Source organism: Carlito syrichta, unplaced genomic scaffold (assembly GCF_000164805.1).
Source record: "Carlito syrichta isolate Samal-C Ts95f unplaced genomic scaffold, Tarsius_syrichta-2.0.1 Scaffold316389, whole genome shotgun sequence".
Taxonomy (NCBI): Eukaryota; Metazoa; Chordata; class Mammalia; order Primates; family Tarsiidae; genus Carlito; species Carlito syrichta.
In genome coordinates this window covers 1,468,379-1,492,439 of record NW_007260485.1, presented here as the reverse complement: position 1 = coordinate 1,492,439, position 24,061 = coordinate 1,468,379, and the positions used below count along the sequence as shown (strand labels likewise).

The 24,061-nt window shown below is 34.3% G+C and overlaps 1 protein-coding gene across 1 annotated transcript in view; it reads right to left on the bottom strand.

The window, feature by feature from the left end:
- The window catches only part of CSPP1 (centrosome and spindle pole associated protein 1), a 133,531-nt gene that overhangs the window by 69,938 nt on the left and 39,532 nt on the right, over nucleotides 1–24,061 (bottom strand). Inside the window, exons 8-14 of the mRNA XM_008074323.2 lie at nucleotides 17,343–17,441; nucleotides 15,868–15,938; nucleotides 14,169–14,262; nucleotides 12,516–12,573; nucleotides 9,896–10,104; nucleotides 7,407–7,528; nucleotides 6,964–7,036 (exon numbers count right to left, since the gene is read on the bottom strand). Coding sequence (XP_008072514.2) covers nucleotides 6,964–7,036; nucleotides 7,407–7,528; nucleotides 9,896–10,104; nucleotides 12,516–12,573; nucleotides 14,169–14,262; nucleotides 15,868–15,938; nucleotides 17,343–17,441 — 726 coding nt within the window. The remainder of the gene's footprint in view (nucleotides 1–6,963; nucleotides 7,037–7,406; nucleotides 7,529–9,895; nucleotides 10,105–12,515; nucleotides 12,574–14,168; nucleotides 14,263–15,867; nucleotides 15,939–17,342; nucleotides 17,442–24,061) is intronic.

Sequence of the window (24,061 nt, the reverse complement as noted above, 5' to 3'; positions counted from 1 at the left end):
TCCAATCACAAGCTAAAGATAAAGCTAACCTAAAGTGACCTCAGTGACCACATATGACAAAGAATACAGACTTTATAAAATTGTCACAAAAGGTACTTAGAAAACAGCAAAAGCAACAAAACAATAACAAACAGCAATGACAATAAACCACAGGAAGGGGAGAGAATCCAATTTCCATAGCTGCCACATTATGTTTTCTTAAATGTCCAGTTTTTCAACAAGAAAATTACGAAGCATGCAAAAAAACATGAATTATGAGCCATACACAAGGAAAAGAGAGCAGACAATAGAAACTGTCCGAGAGGAATTCCAGGTGTTGGCCTTACTCAACTAAGATTTTGATTTAGTTATTAGAAATATGATGCAAGAACTAAAAGAAATAATGTCTAAAGAATTAAATTATAAGAACAATGTTCACCAAATAAATGACATCAACAACAAAGAGAGAACTTATTTTTTTTTAAAGTATCAAATAAAGTTGAAAAGTGTGATAACTGAAAAGAAAATTTCTCTAGACCAGTCAATAGCAAATTTGAGAAGGCAGAAGAAACAATCAGTAAACCTGAATATAGGTTCATTGAGATTGTCTGGTCTAGAACAGAAAAAGACTGAAAAAAAATAAATGAAGTCTTAGAGACTCCATGGGACACCATCATGTGTACCAATAAATGCATAATGGGAATCTCAGGAAAAGAGGAAACAGAGAAAGGACATAAAGAAGATCTGAAAACTTAATGGGCAAAAAAACCTCAAATTTGATGAAAAATATTAGATACACATTTAATAAGTTCATCAGATCCCATGTAAGAAAAATCCAGAGATCCAAACATATACACATCGTAGCCACTGCTGAAAGACAGACAAAGAAAATCTTGAAAGCAAGAGAATTCATCACATACAAGGAATCTTTAGCAAGATGAACAGCTAGCTTATCAGAAACCATGAAGCCAGAAGGCAGTGGGATGACATATTCAAAGTACTGAAGGAAAAAAAAGTCAACCAATATAATTCCATAACCTCAAAACTATTCTTCAAAAATAAAAGAGAAATTAAGACATTATTAAATAAAAACTCACAAAAGTCATCACTAACAGATTTGCCCTATAAAAAATATTGAGGGAGCCCTTTGGCTTGAAATGAAAAGATACATGACAGCAAATGAAGTAAACAAAAAGAAGTAACACCAGTAAAGATAATTACATAGGATAATATAAAATATATTACAGGGAGCCAGGCACAGTGTCTCATGCCGGTAATTCCAACACTTTGGAGGCCAAGATGGAAGAACAGTTTGAGTCCAGGAGCTCTAGACCAGCCTGGGCAACATAGTGAGACTTCATCTCTACACAAATGAAAAAATTAGCCAGGAGTGGTGATGTGTGCCTATAGCCCCAGCTTCTTAGGAGGCTGAGGTGGAAAGATCACCTGAGCCCAGGAGGTCGAGGCCACAGTGAGCCATGGTCATGCCACTACACTACAGTCTGGGTGACAGAGTGAGACTCTGACTCAAAAAAAATAAAAGATATTACAAATAATGTACTCACATTTATAACTCTATACTTCTCTGTTTGATTTAAAAGACAAATGCACAAAGCAAAGTTGCTATTAATCTCAACTCAATGATTTTAAATTAATATATCAATTTTAACCTATAGAGAATCCACCAAAAAAGCTTCCAAATTATGCAAAAAGAAACAAAAAAATTAAAATCAAATGCTATTAAACACTTATCATAAAAGAAGGTAGTAAAGGAGGGTTAGAGAAATAAAAAAAGGCCTAAGACATACAGGAAAAAAAAAACAGCAAAAGGGCAGACATAAATCTTATTTTAATAGTAATTACAATAAATGCAAGTATCAGCGAAAGCTGGTAGAATGAGCAAAAAAAATAAAAATAAAAAACCAGGATGCAACTGCATTCTGTCTATATAGAGACACCCTTTAGATTCAAAGACACAAATAGATTGAGGGTAAATATGGGAAATGATATATCATGCAAACAGTAACTAAAAGAGAACCAGAGTATAAAATTTATACCAGGAAAAAAAAAAAACTTCAGAAAAAATTGTTATCAGAGACGAAGAAGACTCTGATACTAAAAAAAGAGTCAAATCATCAGTAAGATGTAACAATTATAAACACAATAATACAACGAGAGACCTAAGAGGAAGCAAAGCCTAACAGAATTGAAAACAGAAATACACAATTCAAAAATAATAGTTGGAGATTTCAATACCCTATTTCTAACAACAGGCTGAACAACTACACAGTAGATCAACAAGGAAATAAAATAAACAACACTATAAACCAACTATATCTAAGAGATACTGACAGAATAATGCATTCACCAACAGGACAATACACACTCTTCTCAAGAATATATAGAACATTCCCCAAGACAGACCATGTTAGGTCATAAAACAGACCATGTTAGGTCATAAATTAAAAAGGACTATTGAAATCATACAAAGCATGTTCTCCACTGCAGTGTAATTATATTAGACATTAGTAACAGAGAAACTTGGGAAATTCACAATTATGTGGAAATTAAGTAACACACTTCAAAATAAGTAATAGGTCAATGAAGAAATCAAAAAAGGAATTGGAAAATATTTTGAAATGAATGAAAGTGAAAAACCAACACACCAAAACTTAAAAGATAAAACTAAAGCAGTACTGAGGAAAATTTATAGTTGTAAGTGCATGTACTAAAAAAGGAGAGGATACCAAAGCAGTAATCTACTAAACTTTCACCTCCAGAAACTAGAAAATAAGATCAAATTGGATGTAAAGTAATTAGAGGGGAAAAAATTTAAAAAAAAATTAGTGCAGAAATCCATGAAATGAAAACTAGAAAAACAACAGAGAAAAGTCAATAAAATCAATAGTTACTTTTAAAAGATCAACAAGATTGACAAATGTTTAGCATAAGTGACCTACAAGAAGACTGTGAATCTTCTAATAAAATCAGGAATTTGGCTGGACCTGTAGTCCAAGCACTTTGGGAGGCCAAGGAGAGAGGATTGCTTGAGTCCAGAAGTTTGAGACCTGCCTGGGCAACATAGCAAGACCTCATCTCTACAAAAATCAAATAAATTCTCTAGGCATAGTAATGCATGCCTGTAGTCCCAATTACTTGGAAGGTTGAGATAGAAAGATCATCTGAGCCCAGGAGGTCAAAGCTGTGATTCTGCTACTGCACTCCAGCCTGGGCAACAGCGTGAGACCCCAACTCAAAAAAAAAAAAAAGTCAGGAATTTTGTGACGGAAAGAATGAGGTTTAAAAAAAAAAAATGAAAATAAAAAATAAATAAAATAAAATCAGGAATTTAAAAAGGCACATCACTATGGATCTTATAAAAATAAAAAAGACTATTAGGGAATTCCATGAGCAATTATACACCAACAAATTGGATACTCTAGATGAAATGGACAAAATCATGGAAATTTAAAACCTACCAAGACTAAATCACAAAGAAAAATAAAATCTAAATAGACCTATAATTACTTATTAAGGAGACTGAATCAATAATTAATAATCTCCTGACAAAGAAAAGCCCTGAACCTGTTGGCTTCACTGGTGAATTCTATACAACATTTAAAGAACTAAAACTAATCCTTCTCAAAGCTTTCCAAAAGACCGAATAGAAAAGAACACTTCCTAAGTCATTCTTTAAGGACAGTATTACCCTTATACCAAAACCAGACAGACACTACAAGAACACTACAGAACAATATCTCATATGAACAGTGACACATAAATTCTTTTTTTTTTTTTTTTTTTGAGTTGGAGTCTCACTCTGTTGCCCAGAATGGAGTGCAGTGGCATGCTCTCGGCCACCGCAGTCTCAACCTAATGGGCTCCGGTGAACCTTCCGCCTCAGCATTGCAAGCTACCGGAACTACAGGCATGCGCTACCACACCCAGTTAATTTTTGATTTATTGCAGAAACGAGGTCTCGCCAAGTTGCCCGAGCGGGTCTCAAACCGGTGTGCTCAGGCAATCCACTCGCCTCGGACTCCCAAAGTGCTGGGATTACAGGCTGAGCCACCAAGCCCGACCGACACATACATTCTTAACGAAATACTAGTAAACCATAAGAGGGTCTATAACTCAGGGGTAGAGCATTTGACTGCAAAAAACTAGTAAACCAAATTCATTAACATATTAAAATGATTGTACACCATAACTAAGTGGAATTTATTCCTGGAATGCAAACATGACTCAGCATATTAAAAAACAATAGACCGGGCGCAGTGGCTCACACCTATAATCCAGAACTTTGGGAAGCTGAGGTGAGAGGAATGCCTGAGATGCATTCAAGACCAGCCTGGGCAACTTGGTGAGTCCTCATCTCTACAATAAATCAAAAAATTAGCTGGGCAACGGAGCGCATGCCTGTAGTTCCAGCTACTTGGAAAGCAAAGGCAAGGATCTCCTGAGCCCAACAGGTCAAGGCTACAGTGGCCACGAGCGTGCCACTGCATTCTAGCCTGGGCAACAGAGTGAGACTCCAACTCAAAAAAAAAAAAAAAAAATCAATCAATACACTACATTAAGAGAATGAAGGGAAAAGAAACCGCATGATCATCTCAATTCAGAAAAGGTATTTGACAAAATTCGACACTCTCATAATTAAAACACTCAATAAACCAGGAATAGAAATTACTGTAACATAAACAAAATCATACTAGCAAAAATCCACAGCAAACATCATACTCAACAGTGAAAACTAAAAGCTTTCCCTCAAAGATCAGGAACAAGGCAAGAATGCCTACTCTTGCCATTTACATTAAATGTCATAAGTTCTAGCCAGAGCACTTAAAGAAAAAAAAAAGGAGGGGAGGGAGCTATCCAAATAAAAAAGAAAGTAAAATTATCTCTGTTCACAGAGTGATGATCTTTTATATACTTATAGACAATCCTGACGATTATGCACACAAAAACTGTTAGAATAAATGAATTCAGCAGAGACAACCCCTTCGGTTCCCCTCCCACTGTGGGAGCTTCTCCGTCCTCTCAATAAATCCTGCTTTCTCAAAAAAAAAAAAGAATAAATGAATTCAGCAAAGTAGCAGGATGCAAGTCAACACACAAAAATCACTTGTATTTCTATACGCTAACATTGAACAATTTGAAAAGGAAATTATGAAAACAATTCCATTTTAAAAAGCATCAACAAGCATTAAAAATACTTAGGAATTAACCAAAGAAGTAAAAGAGCTATACAATAAAAACTACAAAACACTGTTGAAAGAAATTTTAAAATGGAAATATAATCCACGTTCATGGTTCAGAAAACTTAATATTGCTAGAATGGCAATCCTACCAGGTTCAATATAATCCATATCAAAATCCCAATGATTTGTTTTGCAGAAACAGAAAAACTCATCCTGAAATTCATATGGAATCTCCACGGACCTCAAATAGCCAAAACAATATTATTGGGAGGAAAAAAAAAAAAAGAACAAAGCTAAAGGACTCACATTTTCTGATTTTAAAACTTTCAAAGCTACAGTAATCAAAACAGTGTGGTAGTGGGATAAAGAAAGACTTATAGACCAAGGAAATATGATAGAGAACCCAGAAATAAACTCTCATATATTTGGTCAAATGATTTTCAACAAGAGTGCCAAGACTGTTCAAAGTAGAAATAACAGTCTTTTCAACAAATGGTGCTGAGGAAAAGCAATATCCACATACAAAATAATGAAGATGAACCCTTATCTAACACTATATATAAAAACTAACTCAAAATGAATCAAAGAGCTCAATGTAAGACCTAAAACTACAAAACTCTTAGAAGAAAACATAGGGAAAAAGCATCAGAACATTGAATTTGGCAATAATTTCTTGGGCATGACACAAAAGGCATAGGCAACAACAAAAATTCAAATTGGATTTCATGAAAATTTAAAATTCTGTATATCAAAATACAGTATCAACAGAGTAAAAAAGAATTTTAACTCTGAGAGAAAATATTCCTAAATCATATCCCTGATATGGTATTAATATCCAGAATATATAAAGGTACTAATATCCAGAATATATAAAGAACTACCAAAACTCAATGAAAAACAAACCCAATCCAAAAATGGACAAAAAACTGGAATGGACATTTCTCCAAGGAAAAGAGACAAGTGGCCAACAACCAGATGAAAGATGCTCAATATCACTAATCATTAGGGAAATGCAAATTAAAACTACAGTGAGATACCACCTCATACTCATTAGAATTGACTAGTATTAAAAAAAAAAAAAAAGCATTGGTAAGGACATGGAGAAACTGGAATCCTTGTACCCTAATAATGGGAATACAAAATGGTATAGCTGCTATGAAAAACAGAATGGCAGTTCCTCAAAAAAAATCAAACACAGAATTACATATGACCCAGCAATTCCAGCTCTGGGTACATACTCAGAAAAATTGTAAATAGGGTCTCAAAGAGGTATTAGTACATTCAACAGTCAGAGCAGCATCATTCACAATAGCCAAAATGTAGAAGTGTCCATCACTGGATGAATGGATAAGCAAAATGCTATGTACACATACAATGGAATATTATTCAAACTTAAAAAGAAAGGAAACTCTGAAATATGCTATAACATGAATGAGCCTTGAGAACTTTATTCTAAGTGAAATAAGCCAGTCACAAGACAAATTACTTTGATTCCACTCACATAAAACACATGGAATAGTCAAAATCAGAGACGTGGAATGGGGGTCGCAGAGAAATGGAGCTATAGGAAAATGAGGAGTTCTAGCATTACTATTTAATTGGTGTATAATTTCAGTTCACAAGATGAAGAGTTCTGGAAAAGAGATGTGGTGGTGGCTGTACATTATGAACATATTAAATACCACTAAATAGTATGCTTAAAAATGTTAAGATGCTAAGTTTTAGGTTATGTATATTTTTTAAAAGAAAAGTAAAAAGAAATTTTTTTTAACTAACCACTTACAGTTGTGCTAGTTGGTGGGTCACAGGAGCACTAACATAAGCTGCAGGCTGTACTCCCATCATTCCTGAACCATCTTAAAAGAGAAAAAAAAAACATTTATTTTAGGGTAACCATTTAATAACACTTAATTTATCCCTAAAGAAAAAGGTACATAATGAAAATATTACCTAAGAAAAAGCATCAACATTTCCCTCTGGGTTAGGAGTTAGCAAGGAACAACACAAGAAAACACAAAATTGTTATTTCTTAAATATAGGTAAAAAGGAAATAACTATAAAAATAATTGGGTTTTAAAATAGGGTATTTGTTAAGTCAATAAACATATATTTGAATTAAGCAAAGCTGTGCTTTTCTCATTTAGATATTTGTTGCTTACATAAGAACCAATAATGCTTACTAAATCACTGGGGGAAAAAATAATGCTTACTCTATAGATAACTTACAGTAAGCAAGACTGGGATCCAAAGTATTCCTGGCACCATAAAAATAGTATGCATCATCATAAGGAGTTCGATAGTTAGTAGCCAAAGGTGGTAGTAAAGGAGGTGGAGGTGGAGGTGCAATCCTATGTCAAAAGAAAAAGAAAAAGTTTTCCCCATATTTCATTGTAATAGTTTAAAAATCAAGATACTATTCTTTTGCAAAAATAGTAATGAAAATCCAATCACAACTTCAGAAAAACACCACCATTATAAAAAATTATGACTCAAAAAGCAAATAGTATAGCATAAAATTTCACAATCTCAGGCATAATATTTGTGTGCAAAACAAAAACTTAGGTTAATAGTCAATCGATTAATACCTAATAGGCACCATCTGCCAGAACAAAGACAGACATGATCCCTGGCCCTCAAGAATAACACAGATGGCCGGGTGCAGTGGCTCAAGCCTGTAATCCCAGCACTTTGGGAGGCTGAGGTGAGCAGATCTCCTGAGCCCATAGGTTGGAGAACAACCTGGGCAACTTACGAGACCTCATCTCTACAATAAATAAAACAATTGGTCAGGCGTGGTAGCGCGCACCTGTAGTTCCAGTTACTTGGAAGGCTGAGGCAAAAGGATCGCCGGAGCCCATCAGGTCGACGCTGGGGTGGCCATGAGCATGTCACTGCACTCCAGCCTGGGCGACAGAGTGAGACTCCAACTCAAAAAATAAATAAATAACACAGATATAAACTGCACTCCAGCCTGGGTGACAGAGTGAGACTCCAACTCAAAAAATAAATAACACAGATTTAAACAAGTATAGTAAATGAAATAATACAAACAGATAGCATTATAGGAACACAATGCAGAAACATGTAAATCACATAAAGGGAGAGGAAGAAAGCACAACGAAAGCTTTCCAAAAAAAGGCAATGCTTGAGCCATGTTGCTAGGTGAGCTGGTCACAGACAGTGGAAGAACAGTCCAGGAAGAGAAGGCAAACAGCTACAAAACAGCATGATTACAAATGGTTCCCTTTGACTGAGAAAAAAGAGTATTGTTTAACAGTAGGAAGATCACTTATATATCAATAGTAAAGTCTTGACATAATCTGTAGTATTTCATAAATTTAAAACCTCTAAAAACCTCTAGATTAGCACATTACTGATTAAGAAATCTCTAAATTTCCACCAATGCAATATTTTCCAATAGTAAAAATGGCAAAGGTAAGTAAGTCCCTTTAAATGAAGAGAAAGAGAAAAGGGGACATTCTAGAATATTCTTAACAGATTCTCCCTTGTCACATACTTAAGAATTAATTTCTGAAGAATTAAGAAGATATTGAAGTTCTCTTCAGTAGGTAATATTTTTCACATTTACTAACCACTCAGTGTGTCAAGCCTTATGCTATTCTAACAACAAAGATACATCAACAAAAATGCTGAATAACTGTTATGAAAGGGAAAGCAAATTTTAAAGAGTTTATTATGAGTTAATCCTCACAACAACCTGTAATTGTAGACCAAAAAGAAAAATTACTACTCCACTTTTACAAATGAGAAAATGAAGTTCAACAAAGGTTTTGTGATTTGCCCAAAATCCAGACAGAAACTCCAGACTGTTTTAATCCCTAATCCAATGATAAGATCACTATAAAATGCTCTCTAATTCCAATACCTCTGAGTCTTTTGAGTTGGGAAGCCATGAGATGAAAAAAACAAAGCACCTAATAAGTACAGTAAACACAGACCTACACAGACCTACAATTTGTTAGTAGTAAATAACAGATAAGACCAAGTTCTACTGTAATTTAAATACATTTTTATAATTAATACATTAATAGTGAGCAAAAGATAAGCTCAAATCCTACAAAGAGAAGAAAGTAAAGCCCAGAAAATATCAGTGCTGATTTTCCTTATATATAGTCTAGTATACCATGGTATTTTTGCCTATAGAAATCAAATCTCTACCCCAATACCTAAATTACAAGTTTTATAATCTCAACACTTTATTTCAGACATTTGAGCTGCACAGCCTCTAAGTAATCATAGAGAATGAGTGGAAAGAAACAGAAACTAAAATAAAATCATATACATAAAAGAGCCACATGAGAAAATTTTTCTGGACAAATTGAAGAATTCAATGTTTGCCAAGTGGAAACAACAAAACTGAAAGAAAACTGTATCACTTTTATATGTCAAAAGATATTAAATACATACCCAAATATGACCTAAAACAAAATACTAAAATGAACTTAGTGATTCATTCTAAAAATACAAAATCATCTTTAAACAATAAAACAATGTTATAAGAATTGTCTTTGTTTTTATAATAGCAGTGAAAGGACCAACAATGAAAACAAATTTCAAGACAAATTACTTGACAAAGTTATTACTTATACAAAATCTCTGAAGAATAATGTCATCTGTTTCAGTTCATCCTTCTGAACATAAAATATAACAATACCTTATGTAATTCCCAAACACAAAACATTTTAAACAAGCACCTGGGAGGCACCATTTCACCAAGGGCGCTGTTGAGTCCACTGTGCAAATCTTCATTTTGAGAAGGAACGGAGTGAACTGATGGAATGGGTGGGACAGATGGGGCAGACAAAGGAGGGAAAGGTGTCTGGAAAGCTACTCTGGGTCTTTCAGGTGGTATCATCTCTTCAAAGTGTCTTGGTGCCACACTAAACTGCTTTAGTCTATCAGGCTAAAACAAAGGAAAAAAATCTGTTTGCCACATATAATTATAAAATTAAAAGTGGAAGGGCCTCAAAAGACCCTCTATCCCAGAAGGCACTTAAGATAGTCACAAAATAACAGAATTTCATAGCTATAAAAGATTTTGAAGAGCTAATTCTTATTTTATAAATGGGTAATTGAGTCTGAGAAACACATAATTCACCTAATGCCTCCCTGTTAATAAATAGGTAAAGATGAGAGCCAGATACTAACTTGAAAGATACCTGTTTAAAAAAAATTTTTTAAACCCACCTGAGTGACAGGCTCAATTGATGTCCAAACTTTACCATCATTCAATATACCTATGTAGCAAAGCTACACATGTACCTCTTGAATTTAAAAAAAAAAAAACCTGCAGTATTCTGTCTATACTGTAACACTATGCTATTTCCCTGTCTAATTGCCATTTCTGATATCAAAGTATTCTGCAGAATAGGGTCAGCAAATGCTTTCTGTAAAGGGCCAAACAGTAAATCTATTATGCTTTGGTAGGGCATATAGTCTCTTCATAACAATCAGACTCAGTCACAGTGCTAAAGCAGTAATAAACAATATGTAAAAAAATAAGCAAGGCTGTGCTGCAATAAACTTTATAAAAACAGGCAGCAAACAGAGTTGGTTATGACCACACTTTGTTAATCCCTAACTCTAGAACATAATGTATGTGTTCTTTTCAAAAATTTTCACATCAAAAGAAAACCAGGCTGGACATGGTGGCTCACACCTGTAATCTCAGCACTTTGGAAAGCCAAGGCAGCAAGATTGTTTGCTTGAGTCCAGGAGTTTGAGACAAGCCTAGGCAACACAGCAAGAATTCGTCTCTACAAAATATCAAAACATTAGCTAGGCATGATGGTGCATGCCTGCAGTCCCAGTTACTCGGGAGGCTGGGGCAGGAGGATCCCTTGAGCCCAGGAGGTAGAGGCTGCAGTAAGCCATGACTGTGCCACTGCACTCCAGCCTGAGTGACAGAGTGAGACCCCGACCCCCCCCCAAAAAAATAAGTAAACTCAAATTAATGGTCTAGCTGTTGCATCTAACACTTACGTATTTATTCTCATAAATCAACTTGAAACTCTATTGGAGTTTCAATTCAAAGATAAATAAGATCTGCCTTCTTATTTAATGTAACCATAAACCTAAAATTTAACATGCCAAGCTATTGCATTAAAAACCTCAACTGTTAGGCTGGGCACAGTGACTCACACCTGTAATCCCAACACTTTGGGAAGCCAAGGCAAGGGGACTGCCTGAGCCCAGGGGTTCAAGACCAGCCTGGGCAACTTGGAGAGACCTTGTCTCTACAATAAATCAAAAAACTAGCATGTGCCTGTAGTTCTGGCTACTTAAGAGGCTGAGGCGGAAGGACTGCCTGAGCCCAACAGGTAGACTCTGACTCAAAAAAATTAAATAAATAAGTAATAATAATAATGCTCACCTTTTAAAGTGTTTGATTGCAAATGCTACTTCAAAGGTATTTACTGACTGAAGAAAACATATTTAGCTTTGAAATGTATCTTATTTCTGCCATGGTTATCTTATTAGAAATGATTTCTCAAGTTAATCTAAACATTTTATTCTATGAGCAGTCAGAAGTATGAGAGTGACACTCATGCAGTATTACACAGATAACCTACATGATATCATATTTAGCATAAGCAAAAGTTACCTACAGTTAAGTAATTTTAAGTTGCTGTATTCTTTAGGAACAAACTTTTTAATTAACATTTTAATTAAATGGAAGGTCTTAATCATCATTCAAAGATGAAACAAAACTCTCCTTAGCAAATAACTACTGCATATCCAACTACAGAAAAAGCACATTGTGGTAAGGGCAATAAATTGTTACCTCCTCCTTACTCAACTGCAATGATATGAGTAATTCATTCCACTTAATGAGAATTGCAAAATTAAAGCAAAAATAAGATATTATCAAAAAAATTATCTCTCTAATTTTACATTAAATAACAATTATTAAGATGCTTTAAAACTAGAATTAAAGTTTTCCATTTCTTTGGAAATCACTCTAATATAAGAAAAGTAAGTGGTCAAGATATACTCAAAAAAAAAATCAACATCAATTGTAAATTAACCTGAGATAATTTTCCCACTGAATAGTACATGTGAGTAAAGCAGAAAAAACTAATTTAAAATAAACTAAAAAAAAGATACACAAGAAAAAAAGGAAAAACTACCTTAGAGAAATAACAGGTAAGAGTTAGAAATTACACGTTATGAGAACTGAACTTAGTTGAGTGTATTACTGTTCAAACTGGTCTACTCTTACGTGTCCCCCAATATCCTCTATCCCACCTGTCACCACATTTAAGGATCATTTGAATGAAAGGTTAAACATTAGAAGATGCCAGAGACCCTTACCGATTTCTCAGGGTCTTGTATTCCAGAAGCTGCAACCCTGAGTTCTAAATCTTTTTCTCTAAACAAAATTAAAGTTTTATATATTAAAAAGTTATAGTAAACACTATCAAAATTATAATCATCACTGGAATAAACTTACAAAGTCCACACATCTCCAAATACAAATAATTCCTTTTACCAACAATAAAGCCTTAAATAATACTAAAAACCAAATGTTCCAACTTGATGCAAAGTAAACTAGAATTCATATGTAATTAACATATATCTCTAGACCAGTACAAAGACTAAGCGACTCACACAAAATAAAATACAAAAAAAAAATCTTTACTCTGTGAAACAAAAAACCTTTAAGTAGGCCAGACATGGTGGCTAATGCCCATTAATTCCGGAACATTAGGAGGCCAGAGCAGGAGGATGGCTTGAGCCCAGGAGTTAGAGACCAGCCTGGGCAACATAGCAAGACCCCGTCTCCATAAAAAAATCAAAAAATTAGCCATTATGGTAGTGTGCACCTGTAGTCCCAGCTACTCAAAGGCTGATGTGGAAGGATCACTTGAGCCCAAGAAGTCAAGGCTGTGGTAAGCAGCTATTGTACCACTGCACCCTAGTCTGGGTGACACACTAAGACCTCAACTCAAATAAATAAATAATAAACGAATACCTTTTAGAGTATGCAGTTTTAGTTACCAAAAAGAAGGGTAAATTTTTAAATATAACTACAATACTTTCTAATAATAGTTTTAAAAAAATAATGTTAAAGATGGCCAATATCAGACAGTGGATACTGGCTTCCTCTTAGTAGGAAAAAGGCAAAAACTAAAAGATAACAATTCTCAAATTAAGATACCTATTCCTAATTCTAAACTGTATTTAATATCTCATGGGTGTCTCTACAAGAAAGATTACAAACACTGACAACTGTATACAATATAAATACTTGTGACTTACCATATAACTATTTTTATATTGCACATATGTATTACCATTTTATATGGGAAAAATACTTTTGTATTTGTTACTACATGTGAGATAATTCAGTGGGCATTTTTACTTTTTAAGTTGGGCTCTCACTCTGTTACCCAGGCTGGAGTACAGTGGTACCATGATGGCTCACCACGCCCTTGACCTCCTGGCTCAGGCAATCCTTCTGCCTCAGCCTTCCAAATAGCTGGGACTACAGACATGCACCAACTACACCAGTTAATTTTTTAATTTCTAGTAGAGACACGGTCTCACTATGTTACCCAAGCTGATTTTGAACTCCCAGGCTCAAGCAATCCTCTCACCTCAGCCTCCGAAAGTGCTGAATTACAGGCATGAGTCACCATACCTGGCCCTGATGAGTATATATATATAAAACATTAAATGCTACCCTAAATCAAAAAATTGAGGAAATCAATGAAGGAGACAAAGGGCCTGTAACAGAATATATACATAGTCTCATTTGTCATCTATGACCAAAAAAAAAAAAAACCATGAACACTCATAGTATTTATTTTCCTTGCTGATTTACAATGCGAAAATTGAAATATAAGTAACTTACAAATCAAAAATCATATTAGGAAAAATAGCTTCTAATTTAACCGTTATGTCATTTGACACAAATGCATTTTAAACTTAAAACATCTCTTCTAAATGCAAACCTTTCATTACCGTCTCTTGTTCTTCTGTTGCTCAGCCATTTGTTCTAATAGTTCTACTCTATATTTCTCTTTCCTTCTCTGAATAAGTTCTCGATCTTCACCTCCTAGGTAGTGGTAAGAAAAAAATGCAATCTTAACTCCTGATTATCATATACAATTAGAAACTCTAGTTCAAAAAATTATATTTTTAACCCTTTGCACTCAGATGTGCCCTCTTAAGGGAACATCATAAATCTAGCAAACTACTCAGATATCCTCTCTCAGGGGACACAAATTGCTGGAGATTATACAGGACAAACTCATGCAAACGCAAATTTTTCAAAAACTTATGTTTCCTTAAAGTTTTCCATTCAAAAACAATAAAAACCTATGTTCCATTTGAAATCTGTCAAATTCTGATCGATCAGTTGAGATGTGGTTTTCATAAATCACAAGTGCATCCTTTTACATTGTCTTCGAACAACAGACTGGATAATAAATTATATATTATTAATGTGAGAGAAAGAACATGAGACTGTATTTGCTATTCGAATAGAAGAACACCAAGTGGAAGACATCAAACAAATTACTACTGCACAACATGTATCAATGAACCTGCAGTGCGTGTTGGTGACTATTTCACGTTACTACACGTTAAAAAATATATACAATATAAAATTTTGATTTTTTTATCAAAAATAAGTTGCTCAATGTCCAAAATTCCATTATAAGTCAAATATCATCACAATAAAATAATTGGTTCCCAACACTATACTACTTAATATGAAGTATTTCATTAAAAAAGTTCAGTCAAGTTGCTGGTAGGTGATCCATGAGTACAAAGGGTTAATGATATCAAATAATTACTAAATATGCAAGAAATATAGAAGGAAGAAGTCACATGTATTAGTCCTAATCTGAAACACAAGGTACATCAATCATGTCCAAACCTCCACCCTGAGTCAAAACCCTTTCTAAATAATAGAATATTTTTATCCCATCCCTATTTTTCCAATAATCTAAATAATTCTCCACTAATATCTTCTATAAGTCCCTAAATTAACATCTCCATCCACAATGTGCATCTCAAAACTAACTCCCCCTCTTTATTTTTTCTAGCGGTGTCCACACAAAGACCAAAGCTCTAGAAATCCACAAAGAGGTCCCTTCAGACTTTGCTGTGTGCTAGTTTGTGTATTCACAGAGTAAAATCCCATTCAGCTGGACAAAAAACTAAGGAGGACTAAGGAGACCTCTTTTCTATTTAAAGATACAAACAGGAAACAAGGCTTTCTTCACATCATTTCTTAAATTAAATTGTGACAAGTATAATAAAGTAAATCAACAAGCTTATATTCAGCAATGACCTTGACATCTGATAAAATAGAAAATTTGGACCATCATCAGTCTTAGAAACTACACGGAAGGAACAAAGGGAAAAAAGGTTTAATTCAGAGAAAATGAACTAAAATACAAGGCAATTTTGTGCAAGCTAAAGAAACAAGAAGAAAGAATATTTCACTGATCATCTATAAAAAGCACATCACTAAATAAGTTATTTAGATACAGAGCTATATAATACATGTTAAATTTTTAGTGTAGTGCCTAGGATAAAGTAAGCACTTGATAAATATTTTCTACTATTAGTAAAGGTAGTATTAATTTCTCACTAAAAAACTTTTAAAAGACACTCTGTACAAGTCTAACCAACTGGAAGCTTGGTTACGTACCAAAGAGCATCCCCGCAAAAGGACTACAGATATCTCGATTAGCAGTTTTGGATGATTCATTGTCTCGAGCACTTAAAAAAAAAAAGAGAGAAAGAGATCATTTTCAGGAAGCAAAAATTTAGAGTAAAACATAGATATGAGGTATTAGTTTTTCAAAGAACTATGGACACTATAATATTTACATATGTTTAGGTAAATCATGGCACCTTACATACAGTGGGACTCCGATGTATTCAGGCTCTTCAAAAAAATAACCTTTTTCTTCAGCCTGCTTCACTGGCTCTATAGACTTATGCTCTCACACACGCATGCTTTCTCTCTCTCTCTCTCTCTCTCTGTCACTGCAGTTTCAACCTCGGGTTCCAGCAATCCTCTTGCCTCAGCCTCCCAAGTAGCCAGAACTGCAGGCATGTGCCACCAACCCTGCCTAAATTTTTTTTTTTTTGGTAAAGATAGGGTCTCCCTATGTTACCCAGGCTGGTCTTGAACTTCAAGACTCAAGCGATCCTCCTGCCGCAGTCTCCCAAAGTATTGGGTTATAGGCATGAGCCACCATACCAAGTCTTACAGGTTCTCAAATAAAATCCTTTTACATAAAAATAGTTACCCCAGTAAGGAAAATGAATATAAGTGCACGTAAATAAATCCTAAAGGGAAAAAAAGTGTGACCTATGCACATATTTGAAAAAGAAGTCCCTTAAAAAACTCCTTCCTTGGAAGATAGGAATAAGAAAAAAAGGATAATTCTCAAAGAACACTTTATTAGTTAGAGCTAGCAATTCTCCCACTGTAAGCACTGTTTACAGATTACTTTTCTTCAAAGAAAATAAACATATTTCTTAATACAGGACCACATTAACTTCCTTATATACTATAGATTCAGAACCATTTATCCTTATGTTTGACACAGGAAAGCCACCAAAATGATAAAAATTATAAGTAGAAAGAGAACATTAATAAAAAATACATATAATTTCCTGTTGTACATGACAGAAATATATGAGTACTAATTTTACAAAGTAAGTATAAAAAGTACCTACTTAATAAGTTGAACACCAAAAATAAACTTTTGAAAAAAAATTCACACGCAGGAACATTTTCAATATATTTCCAGCCAAACTGTATCACCGTGACTCTAAGATGTTTTAAATTGATTTTTAGTCCATTAAATTATACTTATTTCTCCTTTTATTATTTCCAAAAAAATTATATACTTTGTAAAGATAGGGACATATTCAAAGCACCTTGGCATAATTTATAACCAAAAAGTTGTTCTTCAAAAGAACGTTGAAACGTACTATAAATTTTCACTGAAGACTACCTTCCTCATCCTTCCTTTTCCTTTAATTCATGTCTTACTAGTAAGGAAGGCTGTCAACATACTATACCTTTTCACTTTTTCAGTAAGCCAGTTTTAGACAGGTTCTGTTTCACAGTACAATGACTAAGGGGAAAATTTTTATTACATACTGTACCTTTTATTTCCAGCAGATAAAATTCGTATATTTGACTGTCCTGTGACATCACCATCATATCCCATAGGAGGTTCATTCCCTCGTCTGTTCCCATGCATCCTTAAAAACACATTAGCTTATAGAGCATATTCTACATACAGTGGACCTTCTTATATCTCTCTGGTGTTTTTACATTTGATGTTGGAAATATTAAAGGGAACAAATGTTAAAATGAAGTTTTACCATAAACACATTCTAAAATTAATTCAAGTAAGGCCTGTCTCGAGTATGATCTGCTGGTTAATGACACACTAGGTGTTGAAATTTAATAGTCTTCTCTTTAAAAAAAGGTTATTATAAATTATTTCAACATAATTTCCAGAAATTTTTAATTTTAAAACTATATACTAACACACTTTTATCATTCATTTTAAAAGTGAATAACTGAGAACCTACTATGTGCCAAGTACTATTCTAGGCATTGGGTATTCAGACATAGTCCCTGGACTCACAAAGATTACAATCAAAATTCAAAATGAGATCATCCATAAAATCAAAATTCAGGCTCTGTGAATTATTTCATTGCATATATAAACCTTTTTAACTTTAAAAATACAGCAGCAGTCTTATCAATAAATTAAGTCAAATGTAACAAACCAAGACATTTGCCAACATTTTAAACCTCATGAAAGAATATTACCAATAGACAACAGAAAGCATAATCAGGCTGATACATGGGCAGAAAATAATTAGTTTCTCACAAGGTCATAAGAAAACAAAAAGAAAGATTAGAATGTTTTTAATTTTTTCTTTAAAAACCTTTTTAGAAAATAATAATGAAAAATATATATCTATTAATCTTTTTTTTCCCATTTGGCAAACATTGATTTTTGTTTTTTAGTTTAATTTCTCATACCAGAGAAACCAATATGACTTTTTATACAAAAACTTATCAATATCCATGAAAAGCAGCATTTCAGCTGCACTTTATATTTCTTTATGTGGCTCCTCAGTTACCTAACTACACTGTCTTTCTCAAGTGCACTATAAGGGAAGAAAATACGTTTATTACAGTGTTATTCAATATTTTGGGCGAACTTCATTATAAAATTTTTTTAAATGGCAATTTTTAGGAAGAAAAAGAAGCCTCTCACTATCCACAGAGCCAGCATATAAAATTCTTTCTTCACTTGTTTCCATCATACAAGCCACTGTCAATATCATCTGTGGAGAAAAAACTATTTGGAATTTTAATCTTAGTAATCGTGACATGGCACAACACATGAACGGCTTTCATTTTTTTTACTGATATCTAAAACAGAGCCCTCTAAAAATCCTTTCAAAAAAGAATTTCAAATTTATTTCAACTTATCAAAACATAGCTAGTTTTAATCCTAAAGCCTGGGTACTCAAATCTCTTTTAAACTAACACATCAGTTTAGTGTCATTCCCTATTTCTACCACTAAACAAACAGATGAATATAAACTAAAATTCAAATTTAAAGTTAACAGTGTCAGGCAACCAGATTTAGTTATACTGGATCTCTAAAAATACACATGTACAGAAAAGAGTTAACAGAGCATGCCAGAGACTGCCTATTCTTAGAAAAGCCTGACTGCACTGTTAGCCCTTGGCTGGTCTTTGGCAACATAGATTTTGGCAGCGTTCCCACCATCCCTAGAACTGATAAGAGCAGCTTACTGTGCCTAAACTGTTTGCACAGACAACATAGTTTATGCTAAATACCTGCTTTCCTTCAGTCTGGAATTTTGACACATGCTAGGAAAAGGGTGCCTATATGACCAGTCCCCAGTAACAACCTTGAGCATTGAGTCTCTAATGAGCTTTCCTAGTTGACAACATTTCCTTATGTTGTCACAAGCTGATGCTGCAGGAATTAAGCACCTCCTGTGTGACACCACTGGGAGAGAACTCTTGGAAGATTGTTGCTGGTTTCTTTAGGTACATGCTTTTCCCTTTGCTGATTTTGCTTTGTATCCCTTCACTGTAATAAATCACAGTCACGAGTACAACTATACCCAAAGTCCCATGTGTTCTAGCAAATCAGCAAACCTGGAGAGAGTCTTGGGAAACCACAGCACAACAAACAAAAGAAAACTCACTGGTGTAGCAAAGAGGTGTCTATACCAATAAAAGCTTTCAAATATAGAGAAATTGAAAGTTACGAATTTTTTAAAGCATAACTTGGGATCCCAGAATTAAAGGTCAATTAAGTTATTTTCTAAAATTTACCCAAGATCTTGTGGCTTCCTGAATTTTCAGTTAAGTTTTCCGAAGACAATATTTGAATTTATAATTCTACCTTATCTTTATACAGCTGTACCCAAAGTATCTATACTAAAAAATGTTTCATAGACTCTTTAGCATATACAGATAACTTAATAAAGTGATCACCATAAGCATAAGAGGTCATTCCCAAAGTTCATTATAAATTAAAGAAAACTAAGAAATAATTTTATTTATGTATAAGGTCATGGTCTCTTTGCTAAAATCTACAACAAAACCACAAAAATTACCTCGTGAACAACCCATATGAAAGATGTTCTAACATGGACCTTTCATTGAAGAAAAAAAAAAAATCATTAACAAGATTATAAAAGTCCACTAGTCACTGACAATTACAATAAAATCTGGACTGGAAAAAATGTTTAAAAGGCAAAAAAAGAGCCGGGCTCGGTGGCTCAGCCTGTAATCCCGCGCCTTTGGGAAGCTGGGGTGAGTGAATTGCCTGAGCCCGTGGGTTCGAGACCCGCCTGGGCAGCGAGACCTCATCTCTACAATAAATCAAAAAATCAGCCGGGCATGGTAGCGCCTGCCTGTAATTCCGGCTACTCGGAAGGCTGAGGCGGAAGGATCGCCGGAGCCCAGCAGGTCGAGGCTGCGGTGGCCGGGAGCGGCCACTGCACTCCAGTCTGGGTGACAGAGTGAGACTCCAACTCAAAAAAAAAAAAAAGGCAAAAAAAGAGCAGAGATATGCATTTCACTAAAAAAGACAATAAAATCATAAGGGATCCTATTCAATTTTATGAAATGACTAGTATTCTGCTTATTTTTGTGTTAGATTAAGAAAGGATTACTATTTACAAATAGAGATTCCATAAATTTTAAAAATTACTAATATAAAACCTTAAAAAAAAACTGGATAGCAACATAAGCTGTAAAGCCAAATTATAGTCTGAAAAGTTTGCCACCTTATTCTCTATAAAAATATCTCTACAATTTTTATAGCATTTACTAAAATATCTTTCATATTTCAATTTATTTGCTACAAATTTAGCATTTAATACTCAACTATCCCTGTTAGTACCCTTTAACAGTTTTTATGGTGGTCTTATAATTTATTTTTGTAACCTTTTCTAAGCAAATAAACTCTTCTCTGAAGAAAAAATTGGTGAAAGTAGTGGTTTCACCATTGCTATCTCTCTCTTCAATCTTCTCACACTAAGGGGTAACCGACAGGTGATAATGTCCAAAAGTAATGTAGCCACTAAATGTCTAAGAACAGCCTAATCCTAATCAAAGTCCAGGGGTTCACTTTAGGTCCACTTTGTCCCTGGAAGCCCTTTCTGTTTAACTGTGGCAATACCGGATTAACACTATCCCTGAGACTCAGAAATAATCTACCTAAGTATTCCCCCTACTCAGGTAAGAAACAGGCCCAATTCAACTTAGCTTCTGAGATAAGAGAACGGGCACATTTGGGGTAGTATGGCCGTAGACAATATAGCTAAATATTCTATGGCTTTCGAATACATAGGTTCCCTTACCACACCCCAATACATTGGATTTGTCAGAGAGGATCAGGGCTCATAAAAGAGAGCTTGCTTCCTTTGAAATGCAAATCAGATATGATTGAGGAAAATAATTGTCAAATGATTTCACCATCCTATTAACCAAAAAAAAAGTACATTAAATGGAAAAAGCTTTTCCTCCCTATTTCCTTGAAGACATGGGTCAACTTTAGCTGATTAGGTAAAAGTCTTAATGTCCAAAGAAACCAGGTAGGCTAGAGGTCAAGTTTACCCTAAAAATTAGCAGTTACTCTTAAAAAAAATAAATAAATAAATAATAAAAAACTTTATTACAGAAGAAAAGCTAATTGTTTAAAACCACAGATTTTTTTGCTAAATTAAATGTCAATGAACAACTCTTAAATGCAACTGAATAACTTTTCTTATTTCCTTCATAAGACACAGAATCAAACCACTTCAAAAGTAAATGTAGAATGTTTACCTTATCAATAATATATTATAAAAATAAAATATTTACTGTTGGTACCACACTGATATAGCCCACTGGGAGGAAGAACTCAATTTCTTCTTACTTAAAATAAATTATCGAATTTATAGTAATGGTAATTGCATCACTTTGCCTTCACATTAAGAATTTCTCTCTTGTGAATGAATTTTGCTATTAAGTGTACTCTCACTATAGAATTTTTTAAAAAACACTTTGAGATATTAACTGTGGGTCACCATTTTTCTCATTGTTTTCAGTTCTTTTCTAGTTTTTATATTTACATTAATAACACTGTTTTATATTATCAACACCATCTGAAAGTGAGGAAAATAATTATTAAAATGGCTCTCCCGAAAATAAATGAAAGTACACCAAACTAAATAACTTATGTTCTAATAAGCCATTTTTCTTCATTCATGAGGGGGGATCCAGAAAACACCAGAATTATGTTTTGGAGGGCGGGTCCCTTGTAGTACACACTTGGAATTTGTTCCTTCAGGTCAAACAGTCAACCAAAGTTTTTTTATCTGAAAGTTTTGAGAAGGTTGCATCACAATTTGCAGAAGAAACATCCTGAGTTATGTCAAACAGGTAACTGGTTCTTCCACCATGACAATGTACCTACCCACACTGTACTGAGTGCTCAGCGGTTTCTGACCCTCATGCACCACCCCCTCCCTATTCACCCAATGCCCCCTGCCCCCAATGAGATTTTGCGGTTTCCCTGATGAAAAAAGTCCCCAAAAGGAAACGTTTTGTTGATGTGGAAGAGATGAAACAAAAATGACAGAAGCACTAAAAAGCATCAAAGTTGACAAGTTCAAAAACTGTTTTGAGCAGAGGAAAAGCATCTCGGTAGGTATACTGCATCAAATGGAGAGTACATTGAAGGTTACTGAAGTATAAACATGTAAGAACACAATTTTTCATAAATAAATTCCTGGTTTTTTGGGTCACCCCTCATGTCTTGCACATTAAGCATGCACACTTCTTAGAGGAATGTTTCACTTGCTAAGTAAGCACTTAGTCTATGTGACTAACAGATTCTAATTTCACATGAAATGCTATCATAAAATTTTATTAAATGGCTATCAATAAGTTAGCAAATTTCAATATTTAAGTAGAAAGGAAGTGCTAACTACATTAATCACATAGAAAGTTAAAAAAAAAACAGCATTTTCTAATGCTAAAAACTTCTTTTAATCATTAATATTGGTTAAAGTAAAACATAATAAAGTAATATATTAACTTCTACAGCTCAAGTTAATAAATAATAAAGACTAGGAATACTATATTTAAGTAAAGCCTATAAATTTCAAAGTATCATAAGATACACTATTACATTCAACTTTAAAAGTGGCTAAAACATAAATTTTACTCAAGTTGTTAAATATACATAAAGAATACACATACACACAGAATACAACTTTCAGAGTGCTAACCAGGTTGTTAATACTTTAGGAACACTTTCAATGATTCATAATATGTATTTAAGAAGATAATACAATTTTCTGAGAAATGCTTTGGCATTCCCATATTTAAAGTGGGGAGGGTCCAGGCATGGTGTCTCATGCCTGTAATCACAGCACTTTGGGCAGCGGGGCAGGGGGCGAGTGCTTGAGCCCAGGAGTTCCAAACCAGCCTAGGCAACATAGCAAGACCTCATCTCCACAAAATATCAAATTAGCTGGACATGGTGATACGTATCTGTAGTCCCAGTTACTGGGGAGGCTGAGGCAGAAGGATTGCCTGAGCCCAGGAGGTCAGGGCTGCAGTGAGCTGTGATTGTGCCACTGCACTCCAGTCTGGGCAATGGAGTGAGATCTTGATTCAAAAATAAATAAATAAATAAATAAATGTAAAGTAGGGGAGGTCAGGCATGGTGACTCACACCTGTAATTCCAGTACTTTGGGAAATAAAGGCAGGAAGATCGCTTGAGGTCTGGAGTTTGAGAACAGACTGGACAACAAAGTGAGACCCGGTCTCTATAACAAATGACTTTTAAAAATTAACCAGGTACAGTGGTGTGCACTTGAAGTCCCAGTTACTTGCAAGGTTGAGGTACAAGGATTGCTTGAGCCCAGGGGTTCAAGATTACAGTGAACTCTGATAATGCACCTGTACTCCAAACTGGGCAACAGAGGGAGACCTTGTCCCTAAAAATAAAGTGATGGAAACATTTCATTAACAAATATATTATGGTATATGAAAAAGTATATAGGGTAGCTAACTAGAGAAGAAATGAGACCAAAAATACAAAAATAAAAATTTACTATAAACCAAAACTAAAATTTATCAGATACTGCCTTTAAGAAGAAAAAAATAAGGGAAATTTAGAAGAATTAAGGAAAATTAATTTTGTACTTCTCATAATCCATTATAATTATTTTTTGTCAAGAAGGTCTGGACAAGATTACATAATATATTAAGAATAAATACTTGAAGCAAGAGACCAAATGTAGTTCCACATTTCTTTAG